The 19,499-nt window shown below is 41.4% G+C and overlaps 1 protein-coding gene across 10 annotated transcripts in view; it reads left to right on the top strand.

Moving 5' to 3' along the window:
* Positions 1 to 19,499, top strand: part of LOC149143582 (uncharacterized) — a 163,372-nt gene that overhangs the window by 82,617 nt on the left and 61,256 nt on the right. For 4 of the 10 annotated variants that reach the window (XM_089448905.1, XM_089448897.1, XM_089448901.1 and 1 more), the window contains 5 exons: positions 4,379 to 4,477; positions 4,684 to 4,752; positions 5,114 to 5,254; positions 5,371 to 5,463; positions 5,832 to 5,999. In XM_089448905.1, the coding sequence (XP_089305031.1) occupies positions 4,379 to 4,477; positions 4,684 to 4,752; positions 5,114 to 5,254; positions 5,371 to 5,463; positions 5,832 to 5,999 (570 nt within the window). The remainder of the gene's footprint in view (positions 1 to 4,378; positions 4,478 to 4,683; positions 4,753 to 5,113; positions 5,255 to 5,370; positions 5,464 to 5,831; positions 6,000 to 19,499) is intronic. The other 6 variants (XM_089448898.1, XM_089448906.1, XM_089448900.1 and 3 more) reach the window with 5 other exon arrangements.

Below are 19,499 nucleotides of genomic sequence, written 5' to 3'. Positions count from 1 at the left end.
GTAGGATAGATTAGTGTCAGAGGTGCAGTTAGTACCAAAGTGACAGTTGCAGACTAGTAGCAATGAGATGCTGAGGAGCACAGTGTAGTGTTGACAGTAATGTAGGTGGCACAAAGCAGAGTCAACAGCAATGCATATTTTTCAGTGACAGTGCAGATGCTAGTAGCAGTCAGGACTCTGGGGACAAGGGCATCATACTGAACACAGTTGATTCAATATTTTGGATGCTTCTCAGTTGAAATAGTTGCAGTTGTAGCAGCAACAGATGAGAGGAAGTTGTAGTGTTGGCAGCAGTATGGCAGTGTCAGCAGTAACATAGATGCAATGTATATGAGAGTTGCACAGTGGTTGGTGGGTAGTATGGCTAGACATCAGCAACGGACAGGAGATGATGCGGAGATAGGGTGTTGTGGCAGGGAGTGCATCATTAGAACACATTCCTCACTAAGAGGGAGTGTTAGTTTTTGTAGCATTGGATGTGTTCTAGCCACGAAATTTGGTGGAGAGGCTAGAATACACGAGATCTCCAAAACCCAGAAATCGTTTCTGGAAATTTCGCCTAGAAGTGTCTCAATTAGATTATTAGCCGTTTTTTAAATATTTCCTAAGTCTAAACTTAGGGAATATAGTTAATTAATTAGTATTAATTGATATAAGGCAAGAATAGTCTAGAAACTCACACGGATTGATCCAGAGATGATCCTAGTCATCGATTATGTTTTAATCTTGGTCGTTGGTGCTCCAACAATGGATTATAAGAGGAGGTTGATGTGGTGATGGAGAAGACACTTGAGCAGTTCAATTTCTTGGCAGATCGATTTCCAGAGTATCAATAGTCAGTTGCTGGAGAGAGTTAGAGATCGAAGCAATGAGTGAGGGGAAGGGATAGTGATCTGGACGAAGTTTTCTAGATCCGCAGAGGCAGCAACAAGAGGGCCGAGTTATCTCATTGGAGGCAGCGCAATAACTTCAGAGAGGGCAGTGCGATTTGCTGGAGAGAAAATCGTTCTCAGATCTAGAGGCTGGGCAGAGGTTCCAGAGGGCCAGAGAGATAGATTTCTCAGCACTAGAAGGCAAAACGACTTCATTTGAGACCAGTCAGAGGCTAGACGTCATAGTGATTGCGCAGTCCAACACAGAGGGTGACGCAAAAGCTTCAGGAGGCCGAGTTTTTTGTAGGCAATTTGTGCCCGGATTACTTATGGAGTAAGGGTAATTCCCTTCAATAATTTTGCCCAAATTTTCTTTCTATGGATTGCCAGTTTCAGGCATCCAGATTGTACTTAGATTTTCACTGCTGCATAATAATAAAAACCCTCACTGCTGCACTGGTTTTCCCAAGTTGGTTTTTTCCATGGACATTTGTCCAAAAATAATTGTCTCATATTTTGTGTGTGTTATCATTTCTCAGTTTCTAGTGCATTATTTTTCCGCAATATTTTATTTGTGAAGGTTGTAGTGTGTTTATTTCAATATTTGCTATAGCAGATAAATTGTTAAATTAATTAACAATTAGGAGAAATAATACCTGTTGCTGCATTAGGATTCCATATTGGATTTTTCACACCCTCAAGTGGTAGGTGGCAAATGATAAAGTTACGGAATAGAATGAGGATCAGGGAATCATCCAAACCACATGTTATGGTACAAGGGTAGCTATGATAAAGGGAAGCCCACATCTGGGTATATGAGTGTAGGAGGGAGCAAATCGTGGTACATGAGTTACCCTAGCCTTTGTTTTTCCACCCTTCTTCAAATGCCTTTTGCCTTTAATTGTTTTTTCTTCATAACTGCTCGGGGCTCCAGGGGATGAGAGCATGTTGTGTGGTGTATAATAGTGGATACCCCCTTAAGGTGGGGTAGTTCATCACCCACTAGGGGTTGGGACAATCATGGGTTCCTTAATGATAGAGGGGGCTCATCTAGGGCCCATAGGAACTAGGGTGATGGCCATGGGTAAGTGGTAGATCTCATGTTTGGCTTTTGCCCATGTGCTAAATTTGTATGTCCCGACCATGTTTTGCATTTTGTGGTACATTTCTTGTTGAGAGTGGCCAAATTATGCTTTTTGTTTTCTTTTTAGTTGCATCAACCTCTGGGCATTGTTCTGGGACGGACCCAAGGTGTGGACAAGGGGAGGGGGAGGCTAACCCTATGTGAACCCGGTGGACACATGTGGACCCGAATGGAAAAAGAGATGAGTAAGGCTAAAATGAGTTGAAAGGGGGTGATGTATGTGGTGACGGGAAGAAGGACCACACAACCAAATTTAGGATTTCCCGTGTAGTGCCAACCCTAACACCAATGGCCAGTAAAGGAGATCTTACAGGACTAGGATACAAGGTTAACCACTGTATCAAGCAATGGAAACAAGAGTATAAACCTAGCCCACTCTTTCAGCTGAATCCCCCCACCAATCCATGCCCAAAAGTGCCCATGACAAGTAAGGAAAACTACTTAACTATACCAATGAAAAGTCATACATTCGGGGTCGGGAGGCCCACCTTCAAACATACGATCATAACAAGTGGGTGAGGGACCACATGGTTGGCTCAGGTGGCAGAGACAATGGCACATCGAGCTATTTGGTGGTTGCAAGGGGCTGTCGACTGTCGATTGAGGACCATCTAGGAGAATTTTTTTCTCCTATATGCACTATCCATAGGTGGTGGGTAACAATCCTTACCTCTCATGGTAAGTGGTATCTCGCCTATTGTCAGTGGTCGATAAGATACTGTGTGATCCTTACCTCTCATGGTATGTGGTATCTCGCCTATTGACATTGGATATAGGGTGGCAGACGTATCTCCCCTATGATTCTTCTTCTTCTTTAGATAGAGACATCATTGTTCAACTGATGATTAGAGATGAGACAAGTTTAAACGAGATGTGATGACATGGATGACTTGCTAATGCAACTAAGATGAAAGTCATGGAACATGACTTGGAGACTAGTAGAGTTCAGAGGATCTAATCAATCTCCCCTACTGTCTGTTGTGGATTATTCTTCTTCAATGGGACGAGATAATATGAGATGAGACATGAAACAACAAACATGAACTTCCAAGATGAGACTTTTTGATGCAGATGGAAATTCCTCCCTAGCTAAGAGGGAGTGTTGAAAATTGGGGCAACTATGGGATGAATTTCCCATAGGAACCCATCTTGCCCTAAAGAGAAAATTCAAAATTGGTTGAGAAATATCATTGGTAATATGGTTGACACTCCTATTATTATATGTTGTGGCAAAACTATATGGGCATGCAATTATAAAAGAAAATATATTTAATATTATTTAAAGCAAATAACAAAGGGTTATGTTGGCAAACACAACTCGGCTCTTCAAATAGAGTCACCCATTCGATCCATGTATATGCCTATAAATACCCTATAATTCTATGCAAAGTGTGATAAATACATAAGTAGATCCATGCTTAGGCATAAAATATTTGTGGTTTCTAGGTATGACAACCTCTAGAATACATTAACACCGTTACATGGTGGTAAAGTGAAAAGCCGAGGGTTTCCTTAAGTCATGTGTCATAATACGTTCACTCCAAGATCCCCAAATACCCACCTTGGCCATAAATGGCCTCTAAGGGATGGTTACTACGAACCATAAGAGTAGGACTATCTTGAAAGTTGAAATTGGGACTAAGAGGACAGGCCATGCCAAATCATATGGATATAGAGAAACCACCTAGATGATTTTTTTTTACATAGATTGTCGCAAAACTCCTTAAGGAGCATGAAACTTTCTCTATAGATCTTTAGGTGTGGAGGCATAAGCCACCCCATACTTTGTGTTTGAAAGAAAAATGATATTCCAAATTGACTGCATCTCTACAACCAGCAGAAAATTGGGTCCCTCAATCCCCACCTTTCGTTGAGGCTTGGGACAATGTCAGAAGTGTGTTTTACTCAATCATACAGGCCCTTTGCCACACATATACAAGAAAGCTCACCATTCTTCCCTCACCAATCCCTCCAGAATGGACTTGACCCATGAAGTTGTATTTTAAAGAGAGTTGTTTCAAAAGAATACGATAGATGCCATCTAACACAACTTTGTCTAAACAATTTGCCTTTCCATTGTGGGTAATCTTATTCCACAAATTCTCTTAAAAGAAGAGACCTTTTCTGGCCAATCTTTTGGGTGGAAGCACATTTCACGTTGGCACTTGCAGCGATTATTGTTTTGTGTTCAGTTTTTGTATTAGTAAGATTTTTTTTTCTTGTAGATATTTAATATTTTTCCTTTTTCCTGCATATCTAGAATTCAAGGTGAGCAGTTTCAAGGTTAACAGAAAATGGTGGTTGTATTTAAATATTAGCTATATGAATTTTTTAACATAAAACCCATTTTTGCCATGAAAAGATTATACCAGCAGAAAACATGGTTGCTGCCTTCCAGGGTAGTGGGACATCCATATTTGCTATCACAACGACTGCTCGTGATGCTCAAGTGTTTTTTGAGGTAGAGTGAAACATTTTTACTCACTTCACACCACAAAAGAAACTGGGCTAATCCATTGTTCCAGGAGAAAACTAGGAATGGTAATTTTCAATAGTTTGAAAATTCCTTGTGATTTATACATATCTCTTGGAAGCTTGTGTGGTATATATAAAAAAGTCTTGTGCCCTAGAGGCTCCTTGACATGTATTCTGTTCCTATTTTTGCAGGCCTTGGAAAAAGGAATGGATGGTGTTGTATTGCATACAAATGACATGAAAGTAATTCTTGAACTAAAGGTCTACAATTTTGTCTTCCATTTTTGTGATCTGTTATTTTGAGTTGAATGATCCTGTTCCATACATTTGGATGTCTAATAATATGGATTGCTTTTGAAATATGTAGCTTTTAAGGGCTTTACTGGGATTTTGATTCATATAAACAAGGCAGTTGATTTATTTCATAGATTATTTCAGATATGATTTTTTCCTGCCCACAAAGCTCAGAATATTTTCTTTTGTTTCTGTTTTAGCTATGTGTGTTGTCATTATTATCTCAAAATAGTGAATCTGGAGTCCTCCTTGGATTAGATAGATAATCATCAGGCCTACTCATGCTCTTTCACAAAAAGACACCTTGATCTTTCTTGAGTAATTTCAGGCCTATCTTGATAGAAGGGTTGATTCAGAGAATGCTATAAACCTGAGTACAGCAACTGTGACGCGATTGGAAGTGAAGGGCATGGGTGACCGAGTTTGTGTGGATCTATGCAGTCTGTTATGCCCTGGTGAGGGACTTCTGGTATGTTTTCTCTGTTTAATCTGTTTGTTCCCTTTTCTTTCTCATCATATTGGCCGATGATTTGAGCATGTCTTTAATGAAGGACAGAACCAGTTGATTTTTTGGTTTACTGGTAGCAGGTTGGTTCCTTTGCTAGAGGCCTTTTTCTTGTCCATTCAGAGTGTTTGGAATCCAGTTACATTGCTAGCAGGCCTTTCCGTGTGAATGCTGTGAGTTTTCTCATGTCATTAACTTTCTGCAAAAAAAGTTAAATTCAGTGAAATGGTAATATTAACTTTCTGCAAAAAAGTAAAATTCTGTGCTGTATTATGAAATAATATCACTTTATTATACTGTATGATTCCATTGAATCTAAAGTGCCCAACATTTTCATCTCTCTTCAATCCACTACGTGACTTCTCTTGCTTCTGTTGCCTTGTTTTATCAACAATGGTTGATCATTGTTACAGTGATTTGATTTCTCATTTCCTTATTTAGTTCTGATTATGGGATTGCCAAGATCACCAGAAATAATTTTTATATTGTCAAATGGTATGCCTTCTTTACTTGTAAGTTGTGGGATTTGCCTTGTTTGTAGGGTCCTGTACATGCATATGTTGCAATTCCTGGTGGAAAAACCTCTTATCTTTCTGAGCTACAAACTGGCAATGAGGTCATTGTGGTTGACATCCATGGTAGACAGCGGACAGCAATTGTGGGTCGTGTCAAGATAGAGTCCAGACCTCTTATCCTAGTTGAGGCAAAGGTGTGTTTTTTGTCTGGTGTATTTTGACTCCACTAGGATTTCGCAACTTGTTTTTATTTTTTGAGTAAAGTGCTTCCTTCAAACTTTTATTGACAAACAATATTTATGTGCATTTCATACAAAAAGTGATGGGCTACAAAGGAGATTACCACGAGCACAGAAACAAAACCCTAAGCTAACACAAACAACTCTTTAAGGGTAACAACAGCCTCTAATACTTGGAAGATCACACTTCCCCTTCCTTTCCTTTCTTTCCTTTCCATCTCCTGATTATTTCTATCCAATGCCCTTCTTGACCAGAACCTGAAAAACTTTCAACAACCATTAGTTGCCAATTGTTCTTGTCTGGAACGACATCGCTACTACTTGTCTTGATCCAAGGAATTGGACTCATGTCTTCTCTTTCTAGCCCCAAAGGAGGGCTTCTTCACTAGAAGTCTAGAAGCACTATCAAGGGAGAGGGAACCTGAACCATGCTGGTCAAACCTCTGTCAAAACAGCCCCAATAATTACAGTCAAGCCTGGTCAACAGAGAGAGGTGGTCTGCAGTCAGACCTGCGGTCAACTGCAGCCAAAGTGCCAGATTTCCTTGATCTTTGTGCCAATAAATGCGGCCTTCCAAAACAGGTCCAAAACAAGTAAAGCCAAGTCAAAGAGAGTCAAAACAAGGCTAGTCAACGCTGGTCATAGTCTCCCAAACAAAAGTAGAATTTGGTCAACGAAAAAGAGAGCCTTCCTCCTTCGCAAGTGTGAAGAGAACCCTGCAATATTTCAGATGTACGAACCAATAGAAGAAGAGAGAGATGCTTGATGTGATGTCCAAATGAAGGTGACTTGTCTTGAATTTATAGGCGTTGGAGGAGGGCTAATTTGTCTTCTAGGCCGACCTTGACTTTTGTGCCATTGTGGGTTTTCACTTTAAAATTACATTTTTCCTTAACCAAATTAAATTCTTTCAAGGGAAATTTGAGGCTTCTCTGGATGAGGAAGATTGTCCAATGGAGGGAATTTATCCCCGAGCTGCCAAATTAACGCTCCCTCTCAGCTAGGGAGAAATTTCACAATGCAGTATAATAATATGTCCCATCAAGTCAAATGTCGTCTCTGCTCATCTTTGTTGAACACTCTTGAATCTAAAAGAAGAAGAATTTGACATCATAGGGGAGCTCAAGCTACTACCCTCTATCTAATGACAATAGGTGAGATCCATATACCAGGCGAGGATCACATCCATCTTGTTGTCTAATCAACAGGCAAGATACAACTTGCCATAGAAGGTAATGATCACATCCATCCAATCGTCCAGTGATAGTGGGAAAGATCCATCTACCAAGCAATGATCACATCCATCCTGTTGTCTAATCAACAGGTGAGATACAACTTCCCATAGAGGGTAATGATCAGATCCATCCCAATGTTTGCTGATCTTCCTGTGTTGACCCTCAAGAGTCAAATGGTAGAACACCTGCATTCTAATCACTTGAGTGAGATACCATTTTCTATGCAAGGATGTTAAAATTGGCAACTAGGGCAAAACTTCATGTGGGTCATCTTATTCATGGCTAATAATATGTTCATTAGATTCCTCTCGTTGAGAGGTGTAAGATTGATATAAAGATCATCCAATTTCGATAAGTATTCATGGAGATATGAATTTATTTTGATTATGGAATTATTATCAAGCCGACCTACAACTCATGTATGCTCAGAAGCCCAACAGTCGCATCTATTCAAACACCAACGTTGTGTATAAATATAGGAGGACTTTTCCTCATTTTCACTCACTCATTTCATCACATCTCTCTCTCTCTCTACTGCGCAGAAAAGAGTCTCTTCTCTACTACGCAGAAAAGGGTCTCTCCCTCACACAGCCAGAAGTTGTTGAAATTGAAGCTGCAACTGTAGAAATGAAGTTTGACTTGCGTGGACTAGAAGATATCCTCATCTGAACTGCGCTGTAGGTTCATCTGAACCTCCTCTGAAAGCTACAACTTTTGGTGGTGGAATCAAGTCAATCCGATGGACGGTTTGCAAGATATCGACTGCCCTAGTTTGAAGGAAGCTGCTGAAACTGAAGCTGCAACTGCAGAAGTGAAGTTTGACCTGCGTGGACTAGAAGATCTCCTCATTTGAACTGTGTTGTAGGTTCATCTGAACCTCCTCTAAAAGCCGCAACTTTTGGTGGTGGAATCAAGTCAATCCGATGGACGGTTTGCAAGATATCGACTGCCCTAGTTTGAAGGAAGCTGTTGAATCTGAAGCTGCAACTGCAGAAGTGAAGTTTGATCTGCGTGGACTAGAAGATCTCCTCATCTGAACTGTGTTGTAGGTTCATCTGAACCTCCTCTGAAAGCCGCAACTTTTGGTGGGGAATCAAGTCAATCCGACAGACGGTTTGCAAGATATTGATTGCCCTAGTTTGAAGGAAGCTGCTGAAACTAAAGCTGCAACTGCAAAAGTGAAGTTTGCCCTGTGTGGACTAGAAGATCTCCTCATCTGAACTGCATTGTAGGTTCATCTGAACCTCCTCTGAAAGCTGTAACTTTTGGTGGTGGAATCAAGCTGATCCAATGGTCGGTTTGTGAGATATCCTTGGCCCTAGTTTGATGATGAAGCCGCTAACGCTGATGTTGTTGATCTAGGATTTGCTACTGCTGATATAAATCAGATTTATTGTACTATTTCTCTCTGCTGAATTATTGAAGATAAAAGAAGATTTGATCAAAGGGTTTCCCCACACATTGTGGGGTTTGTCCCTAGCTAGCCGCCACATCTTGTGTCTCTTGTCTTGGCTTGTTTTCTGTCGATCGTTTAATGTTCTATCTGCACTTTACTTTATGTACATGTGATTGCTAAGCTGTGGAATATAATAAGAAAAAGAAGTAAACTGTTATAAGCATTGAACATACCATAACTTAACATGGTATCAGAGCTGAGGTGAAGACAAAGCCCAAGCAAGAGTAGAGCAATCACTGAAGAGAATATTGGCAAGGCTATCCTAAAAGAACGACGGGGTCCTCAATACTCTTTCCTGCCGAAGACAAGCTCCGTGGGAAAGCTGACTATCACGGATGGAAGATGTCTATCGATCTAACCCTTGAGGATCAAGGAGTGTTGGATCATGTGAGAGGCAATATTATTGAGCCTCCATCAAATGCACCTCCTGCTGCCAGGAACAAATGGAAGAACGGAGAAGTTAAAGCGAAGAAGATCATCCGGGACTCTATCGACAAGCACTTGGTGGCCTACATCTCTGAACTGGACACCTCCAAGGAAATCTACGATACATTGGTGAGTTTATTTAAAGTTAATGATGCAAATCAAGTTTTGTTTCTTAGAAATAAGCTGAGGGAAATCACGAAGGGTAAAGATAAGAGTATGCAAGCATACTTCTTAAGAATCACCGAGATCAAGAACGATCTCCTATCTATTGGGGAGACTATTACTGATAGGGAAATGGCACTCACGACTCTTGGAGGATTACCATCCGAATGGTACGTGTTCAGGACTACTCTTCTGAACAATAATGTAATTCCTGGTTTCGAGGAATTAATGGCTAGATGCATTCAAGAAGAAACAAGGGTAGAAGAGCAAGAAATTCCCTTGCCTAAAGGTCCTCCTGCTGCTTTTTCCTCTCATGCTAAGAAAAGAAATAATTCTGGGTCTAAATCGAAAAGAAAGGCTGGACATAAGGGTGGAAGAAAAGGGCAATGTTACATCTGCGATAAAGCAGGTCACTATGCAAGGGAGTGCCCTGATAGAAAGGACTCACACCGGGACGATGATCAAAATCCCTCTGATGGCAATCAAAGGAATGACAAATTCAATAGCAAAGGTAAGAGGAGAGTTGGGAATCAAGGAAGAGGACAAGCATTCAAGAAGGCTAGAAATTCCAGGATGTATTAAATGCACCTAACCTCTGAAAGAACCTGGTGTCCATCTTGGCAATGGAAGACAAAGGCTACAAGGTAACCTTCAGCGATGGCAAGGTACGTATATCGAAAAATAATGTTAAAGATGCCTTTACTCTTGGGTTTCGAGTTGATTCTTTATATCAGGTCGGTGGAAGTCCGCTAGGTGTCATGTCTTGTGACACAACTCTTCAGTCTGAACTTTGGCATTAGAGGTTTGCCCACTTTCATTACAAAGCTCTACGCGATGTACGACAAATGGTGACAGGGATGCCTGAATTCCGAGTAGAGAAAGAAGGTGTATCTAGTATGTGCCGAAGGAAAGCTCAAAAGGGGACCATTCCCCTCAAGCCTAGGCAAGACCTCTGATATATTACAGATGGTTCACTCAGGCATACTTGAGGTTGGCATTAAGAGGGAGACTACTACACCACATACTCCAGAGCAGAATGGTGTGGCATCGTACGATTGTGGAAGCTGTCTCTATGGGTAGATGATGTAACAATGCCTGATGTGGAAGAACCGATGGATCCTATTTATCCACTTGAGCCTTCCTCTTCTAGGAAGAGGCCTTCATGGCTTAGGGGGATACTTGATGATGCTGAAGGACATGCTGCACCCCGAGGAACCTTTCGTGAAAGTAAGAAACCTAATAGGTATCAGGGATACCTAACCATCATGAGCACGATCATACAAAATGAGCCTTCATCATTCTCAGATGTCATCAAGCATCAAGTATGGAAGGATGCTGTGACTGAAGAATATGAGTCTATTATGAAGAATGATGTCTGGGAAGTAGTTCCCAGACCCCAGGACAAGACAATTGTTACTTCCAAATGGCTTTACAAGATAAAGCATGTAGCAGATGGAAGTACAGAATAGTATAAGGCTCGTTTTGTTGCTTGTGATTTCTCTTAGAAGGAAGGTATAGACTATGATGTGATATTTACACCTGTTTCCAGATATACGACCATCCGCTTGATCATAGCCCTTGTGGCTTCACAAGGATGGAACCTACATCAGATGGATGTCAAGACCGCATTCTTGCACGGTTCAATCAAAGAAGAGGTCTATGTGGAGCAACCCGAAGGATTTGAGATTTATGATTGAAAATCTCATGTATGTAGGCTGAAGAAGGCTCTCTATGGGCTGAAGCAAGCACCCCAAGCATGGTATGAGAGGATCGATAACTACTTGATGAAGTTGGGATTCACTAGGAGTGAAGCTGATCCTAACCTTTACCTTAAGGTTGAAGATGACAAGCCTCTCATACTGGTGTTGTATGTGGATGACCTCTTTCTAACAGGTGCATACCCTCCCATTCACAAATGTAAGAGGGAGTTGGCTTCTGAATTTGAAATGAAGAACCAAGGACTTGAAGTGTGGCAGAAGCTAAGGGAAATTTTCCTATCTTAAGGAAAATATGTGGTGAAGATTCTGAAAAGATTTGGTATGATGGACTGCAAGTCTGTGACTACCTCGAGGATCTTAACTTTCAGAAGTTATATGGTAGTGATGTCGGACCAGATTTGAGAAATGCCTCTGAGTTTCAAAAACTCATTCGTGTTGATGTTCTTGGTGAACCTTCATCCGAACATATGTTTTGTAGTTAGCATTGTGAGCTCATATTTGGTTGAGCCTCACTAGATTGGTGCCAAGAATCTTCTGAGATGTCTTCAAGACACAATCTCTCATGGATTGAGATACACTGCCGGAAATATGAAACTGCATGATTATTCGAATGTTGATTAGGCAGGTAGTGTGGAGGATCACTGGAGCACTTTTTAGTGCTGTTTCTCTTTGGATTCTGCTTCGATATAATGGATGAGCAGGAAGCAGAAGTCGGTTGCCATAAGCACCGCCGAGACCGGATACATATCTACGAGTATGATCTCGTATGAAGCTGCCTGGTTGGGGAAGCTCTTCAGTGAGCTGTTTGAACACATACCACTGTGATTCTCTGTAACAACCAGAGGTGGGATTCGATTATTGAGGAATCCTGTATTCGTCGATTGCTCCAGTAGATAGACATCATCTGGGATATGGTAAGTCAATGAGCAAGGAGGCTCCATCGCATTAAGATGATGTACAGGTCGATACACCTTGTCAAAGCCCCGAGGAAAGATCTAATCTGTGATTTTCCCAAACGACTTGGAGTTGTCAAGAAACCCTTGTACAAGGGTCCTGCATGTTGCATACATTGAGCTCTGGGAGCTCTGAGGGCTTGCGGTTCTTACTGGAGCAACATACGACCACAGGGTGACTCACCCTCCCCTGGTGGTGCGCACTGGAACAAGATGATTCGCTCTCTTGTGGGACAAGATGATTCGCTCTCTTGTGGAACAGGATGATTTGCTCTCCTGTGTAGCAGGATGATTAGTTCTCCTGTGAGGCCTGGATTGATGTGTTCTCCTGTGAGGCTTGGATTAATGTGTTCTCCATGGCGGCCTGGATTGATGTGTTCTCCATGGAAACTGTAGCAGGATTGATGTGTTCTCCTGTGAGGCCTGGATTGATGTGTTCTCCATGGCGGCCTGGATTGATGTGTTCTCCATGGCGATTGTAGCAGGATTGATGTGTTCTCTTGTGAGGACAGGATTAATTAGTTCTCCTGTCGAGGCATCCTACCCATGTAGTCTGGGACTCATGGGAAGTACCTCTCATCTGATCAATGAGCAGGGAAATGAAGTTAGGGACCATAGTAGTACCAATGGATGCATCATTGTATCTACCATAATCCCTACGCTAGGATGACCTCCATTGATTTGGGATCAATGATACTGGTCTGGGACCAGTGGTAGGAGTTGTACCATACTATGACACTGACTTTGGGTTGGTTGAGTTTAGTCTGGGACCAGTGGTACATACATTGAGACTGACTTCGTGTCAGTGCAGTACTGGTCTGGGACCAGTGAGAGTGGTACATACTATGACGCTGACTTCGGGTCGGTTGAGACTGGTCTGGGACTAGTGGTACACTCTCTGAGACTGTGATACTGGTCTGGGACCAGTGGTAGGAGTGGTACTTACTATGAAGCTGACTTCGGGTCGTTTGAGACTGGTTTGGGACTAGTGGTACGCACTCTGAGACTGACTTTGAGTCAGTAGAGGATGACACTGGTCTGGGACTAGTGGAGTTGTACTCACTATGACGCTGACTTTGGGTTGGTTGAGACTGGTCTGGGACCAGTGGTACACTCTCTGAGATTGTGATACTGGTCTGGGACCAGTGGTACACTCTCTGAGATTGCGATACTGGTCTGGGACCAGTGGTAGGAGTGGTACTTACTATGAAGCTGACTTTGGGTCGGTTGAGACTACTTTGGGACCAGTGGTATGCACTTTGAGACTGACTTTGAGTCAGTATGATACATCCTCGATCATTTCTTCTTCTTCATAATTCGGACAAAAGCAAAGCAGAACATAACAATGCAAGAGCAGAGCAGGACAGAGCAGAACAGTACAGATTAGTACAAGGCAGAACAAGACAAAGCAGAACAGGCAGAATAGAGCAGAGCAGGGCAAGGGTCAGGCTGTACAGGGCAGTGCATTTGATGGATGAATAGTAACGATCGATAGACAGATTGTAGATGAAGTTCTCCCTAGTTGAGGAGTGTTAAAATTGGAAACTAGGGCAAAACTTCATGTGGGTCATCTTATTCATGGCTGATAATATGTTCATTAGATTCCTCTCATCGAGAGGTGTAGGATTGATATAAAGATCATCCAATTCCGATAAGTATTCATGAACATATGAATTTATTTTGATTATGGAATTATTATCAAGCTGACCTACAACTCATGTAGGCTCAGAAGCCCAACAGTCGCATCTATTCAAACACCAACGTTGTGTATAAATATAGGAGGACTTTTCCTCATTTGGACTCACTCATCTCATCACATCTCTTTCTCTCTCTCTCTCTACTGTGCAGAAAAGTCTCTTCTCTACTATGCAGAAAAGGGTCTCTCCCTCACACATGTGAAGCCGGAAGCTGTTGAAATTGAAGCTACAACTGCAGAAGTAAAGTTTGACCTGCGTGGACTAGAAGATCTCCTCATCTGAACTGTGCTGTAGGTTCATTTGAACCTCCTCTGAAAGCCGCAACTTTTGGTGGTGGAATCAAGTCAATCCGATGGACGGTTTGCAAGATATCGACTGCCCTAGTTTGAAGGAAGTTGTTGAAACTGAAGCTGCAACTGCAGAAGTGAAGTTTGACTTGCGTGGACTAGAAGATCTCCTTATCTGAACTGCATTATAGGTTCATCTAAACCTCCTTTGAAAGTCGCAACTTTTGGTGGTGGAATCAAATCAATCCGACGGACGGTTTGCAAGATATCGATTGCCCTAGTTTGAAGGAAGCTACTGAAACTGAAGCTGCAACTGCAGAAGTGAAGTTTGACTTGCGTGGACTAGAAGATTTCCTCATTTGAACTGCGCTATAGGTTCATCTGAACCTCCTCTGAAAGCCACAACTTTTGGTGGTGGAATCAAGTCAATCCGACGGACGGTTTGCAAGATATTAACTGCCCTAGTTTGAAGGAAGCTGCTGAAACTGAAGCTGCAACTGCAGAAGTGAAGTTTGACCTACATGGACTAGAAGATCTCTTCATCTGAATTGCGCTGTAGGTTCATGTAAACCTCCTCTGAAAGCCACAACTTTTGGTGGTGGAATCTAGCCAATCCAACGGTCGATTTGTGAGATATCCTCTGCCCTAGTTTGATGATGAAGCCGCTAATGCTGATGTTGCTGATCTAGGATTTGCTACTGCTGATATAAATCAGATTTATTGTACTATTTCTCTCTGCTGAATTATTGAAGATAAAAGAAGATTTGATCAAAGGGTTTCCCCATACATTGTGTGGTTTGTCCCTGGCTAGCTGCCACATCTTGTGTCTCTTGTCTTGCCTTGTTTTCTGTCAATCGTTTAATGTTCTATCTGCACTTTACTTTATGTACATGTGATTGCTAATCTGTGGAATATAATAAGAAAAAGAAGTAAACTGTTATAAGCATAGAACATACCATAACTTAACAAAGGATCACAACATCTCAAGTCATCTCAATCCATTGGCCAAAGGAGGAAGAACAATCCCAAAAAGCCCAACTTGTGTGTAGGATGCATATTGGGGTATAGTTTGTCATTCATGATAGGGGAGATATCCAACTTGTCATAAATGATAAGGATCACACACACCCTATGGTGACAATAGGCGAGATACTACTTACCACAAAGGGTAAGGATTACAACCATCCTATTATCTAGAGATCCCTCAACCCTAGGAGCTTTTAGGCTCAATTCTTCTCCTTGTGAGCTCAAATAAGGGGGCAGAGCATAGGTCAGTGTCCTTGATCAACTGGGACCCTTACCCGGGAGGGTTACATCTATCAGTCCAAGCTGCTCTCTGAAGACCAAGAACTTCCCTTTCAGGAGAAAGCCTTGTTGAGTATGTCTACTATCTTCTCGTTTGTTGAAATGAGATGGATTTTAACGATTCCTTTCAATACCATGTCTTGAATATAGTGGTACCTGATCTCAATATGTTTGGACTTGTCATGAAATACAAGATTCTCTACCAATTAGATCCCACTCTTGTTGTCACAATATATCACTGTTGTATCCAAGACCTGCTCAAATAGCTCTCCAAAGAGCTTTCTCAACCAAACTACCTCACAGCTAGCCATGCTAGCAACAATGTACTCTTCCTTAGCCATGCTCAAAGCTATGAACTTCTGTTTCCTGCTTATCCAAGATATCATAGTGGACCCCAAGCTAAAGCAACATCCTAATGTGCTATTCCTGTCAATAATGTTTCCAGCCCAATCAACATTAATGTACCCAAGAAGTTGTGCATCATCGGTAGTATGTCTGAGACCAAGGTTAATCGTCCCATGCAGATATCTCAGTATGTGTTTGGCAGCAACCTAGTGTGCATGGAGGGGCTCAATCATGAATTGGCTCAAGGTTTTGACTGCAAAACATGTCTGGTCAGGTGTTCACTAGGAACATTAATGCCCCAATCAACTGTCGATACTCAGAAGGATTTGCCAGGTAAGGTCCAACAACATATTTGCATAACTTCTTGAAGGTCATCTCCATTGGGGTGGCCAAAGATTTGCATTCTGTCATTCCAAATCTTTCCAACAACTTCACGACATATTTTTCTTGAGAAAGGAAAATGTCTCTAGGTTTCTGCCAAACTTCTGATGCCAGCAAGTAATGCATCATACCAAGATCCTTCATCTTGAATTTAGAGGCTAGCTCCCTCTTACATTTGAGCAGCAGGGGCTCCCTATCTGTCAAGAATAGATCATCAACATATAAAGCCAAATTCAAACGCATACCTTGGACCACCTTGAAGTAGAGGTAGGGTCAACACTGCATCTCATGAATTCAAGCTTCACTAGGTAATTGTCATTTCGAGCATACCAGGCTCCGGGGGCTTGCTTCAATCCATATAATGCCTTCTTCAACCTGCAAACATGAGTCTTCATGTCCTTCACTTCAAATCCTTGAGGCTACTCAACATATACTTCTTCTTGTAGTATGCCATGCAGAAATGCCATCTTTACATCCATCTGGTGAAGAGTCCAGCCTTGAATAGCAGCGAGGGCAACAATCGATCTAATGCTAGTGTAGCGGGCAATGGGAGCAAATGTATCATCATAGTCTTCTCCCTCTTTCTAGGAGAAATCTCGAGCCACGGACCTTGCTTTATACTTCTTAATGCCTCCATCAGCTCCATGCTTGATTTTCTATAGCCATTTCGAGGTCACGTCAGACTTCCCTTTAGGTCTTGAAACAACATCCCATACATCATTCTTGATAATTGATTCATACTCTTTGGCCATGGTATCCTCCCAAACTTGTTCTTTCATAGCTTCTTCAAAGGTGGGAGGCTCTGCCTGAATAATAGTGCTCATGGCTATAACATATCCCTGATATTGGCATGCCTTCTTGCTTTCTCTAAAGGTCCCTTTTGCAGGAACATGTCTCTCAACATCCTGTAATGTATCGCGAAGCCATAATGGTCTCTTCTTGGCGAGGGGATCACATGGAGGGGGATCCAATGGGTCTATAGGCTCCATGGGATCATCAACAATGTGTTGAAAAATGTGTAACTAGGTTTGGTCTTCATAAGTATGAATGTATTCTTGTAAATTGTAAAATGAAAATAAATTGTTATTATTGGAGCATGGGTTTCATGCTCAAGTTCTTTTATTTTATAGGTCAAGCACCCATTGAGTGCTTCTAGGGTTTGTCCTAGGTCTAAGAGTCATTGTCATATTGAAGACCCTATGAGTACATTGTATCTTGTAAATAAAAAATTGTTTTTGTCTTTAAAGTGTCAAAATGCCCCCCAAGATCAAGTCGGCCTACATGAAGAGCCACGTCTACCCTTGAAGAGGCCTATCATCGTCTTCCATTGTCATCAATCACTCAACTCTCATTCTATGCGAAGAAGAGGTCAAGAAGAGGTCGGAGAAGAAGGATGAAGAAGAGGTCGAAGGAAGTTGAAGTGCTTTGGCTAGTTTTCTCTCTCACGTACAAGTCGAAGCTAGGGTTTTTTCTGCACAAGGATCATCTCTTGTTCGATCTTGGAAGAAGGAGAAGAAAGAAGTTAAGCGAAGGTCACTTAGGGTATATCTCTAACACTAAGTCTCAAGGAAAGGCAAGCGAAGGGAAGAAGAGGCCATACGAAGAAGATCGAAGTCTTCAAGAGGGACAACAACAGTTGCCGGGAGACAGAAGTGTGGATCTGCAGTAGGTTGGAGTTCTTGCAGTAGGAGGCCAAGTTGATCTTGATCTTAGAGGGTATTTGTCTAAGTCACTAGGTCATGGTATTCATCAATTGAAGGACCTATAAGAAAAGAAATTTAAGGCTTTTCCCCTGAAGAGGATGGGTTTTGGCCCTGGCTTGCAGCCTATATACTGTGTCACTGTTCTTATTGTTTTGGTAGCTGTTTGATGTATTTCACATTATAATAATAAGGATCAAAGCTAATAAGGTAAAAGGTAACACAAACAGTTATCAAGTCAAAGAGAGTTAACACATTCTTTGCCTTATTGGTTTCTCAACATGGTATCAGAGCTAAGGTTATCTAAGGGCATCATGACGATCACCTCTACAGTGAAGAAGTTCATCAAGAAAGGTATCAAGGAAGCATGGAGTCTCTTAGTTTCTTCAACAAAGGTATCAATCAAAGAAAAGGATGAAGGTCTCTTCTTGGCTCTCTCTGGCACATTCCAAGATGAAGACATTTGGGTAATTGATAGTGGTGCATCAAGGCACATGACTGGCCATTCCAAACGATTGAAGAACTTATCAAAAGGAAAATCCACTTATTCAGTGGAAATTGGAGATATCAAGAGCTATCCCGTAAAAGGTATTGGATCAACCTCTAGAAAGCTGGAGGATGGAAGCAACATTCACCTCAACAACATTCTATTTGTTCCAAGTTTGCACAAGAACTTACTTTCCTTTTCGAGTTTAGAAGATAAGGGTGATAATGTAGCCTTCATTGATGGAAAGGTCGTTATATGGAGTAAAGACTCAAGTATAGATCAAGCTAAAGTCATTGGCATTCGAGAAGGAAGACTTTATAGACTGATATTTCCTATGGCCCAAGCCCTAGTTCACATTGAAATTAGCCCATGTGAACTCTGGCATAGAAGATTTGGTAATCTACATTTCAAAATCCGTCCAACTCTAAGTTCCATAGTAGATGGAATTCCTGATCTGAAGGAAGATCATGAAGGAGTATGTAAAGGATGTGAATTGGGTAAGAATACCAAGAGACCATTTGGAAGTAGTGCTTCATGGTCAAAAGAAATCTTGGATCTCATTCACTCCGATGTATGTGGCCCAATGAATCCTAAATCACTTGGAGGTCATCTATATTATGTCACATTTATAGATGATCATTCAAGAAAAACCTGGGTTTACTTAATGAAAATTGAGGAAGAAGTATTTACAAAATTTCAAGAATTCAAAGTTGAAGTAGAGAACCTTACAAAAAGAAGAATCAAGATACTAAGAACAGATAATGGAGGAGAATATACGTCCAAAGAGATTATAGCATTCTGTAAGGAGTCTAGGATTAAGAGGGGGCTGATAGTCCCATATAATCCTGAGCAAAATGGAGTTGCAGAACAAAAGAATAGATCCATTGAAGAAAGTGTAAAAGCAATGTTACACTATCAGGATCTACCTAAGTTTCTGTGGGGAGAAGCCACAAAGAAAAACTGCCTACATTCATAATTGAAGTCCCCACAAATCTCTAGACAACAAAACCCCAGAAGAAGTGTTCACTGGAAGAAGCCATCAGTAGATCATATTCGGATCTTTGGGTGTCTTGTATATATCCATATACCAAAGGACAAAAGAAAGAAGCAGGATCCTTCAAGTATGAAGGGAACATTTGTTGGGTACAACAACTCATCAAAAGATTATAGGATCTATATGAAAGATGGACATCACATAGAAGTCAGTCGTGATGTCATATTTGATGAAAGCATAGCATTCAAGAAATCAAAGGAACTTTCCATAGACTTTGATGATGAAGAACTTCCGGTATTTGAGGAGGAA

The sequence above is a fragment of the Pinus tabuliformis genome, chromosome X, assembly GCF_031772625.1.
Source record: "Pinus tabuliformis cultivar Carrire ecotype Pingquan chromosome X, CPIR1, whole genome shotgun sequence".
Lineage (NCBI taxonomy): Eukaryota > Viridiplantae > Streptophyta > Pinopsida > Pinales > Pinaceae > Pinus > Pinus tabuliformis.
This window is presented reverse-complemented; position numbering and strand designations above follow the sequence as displayed.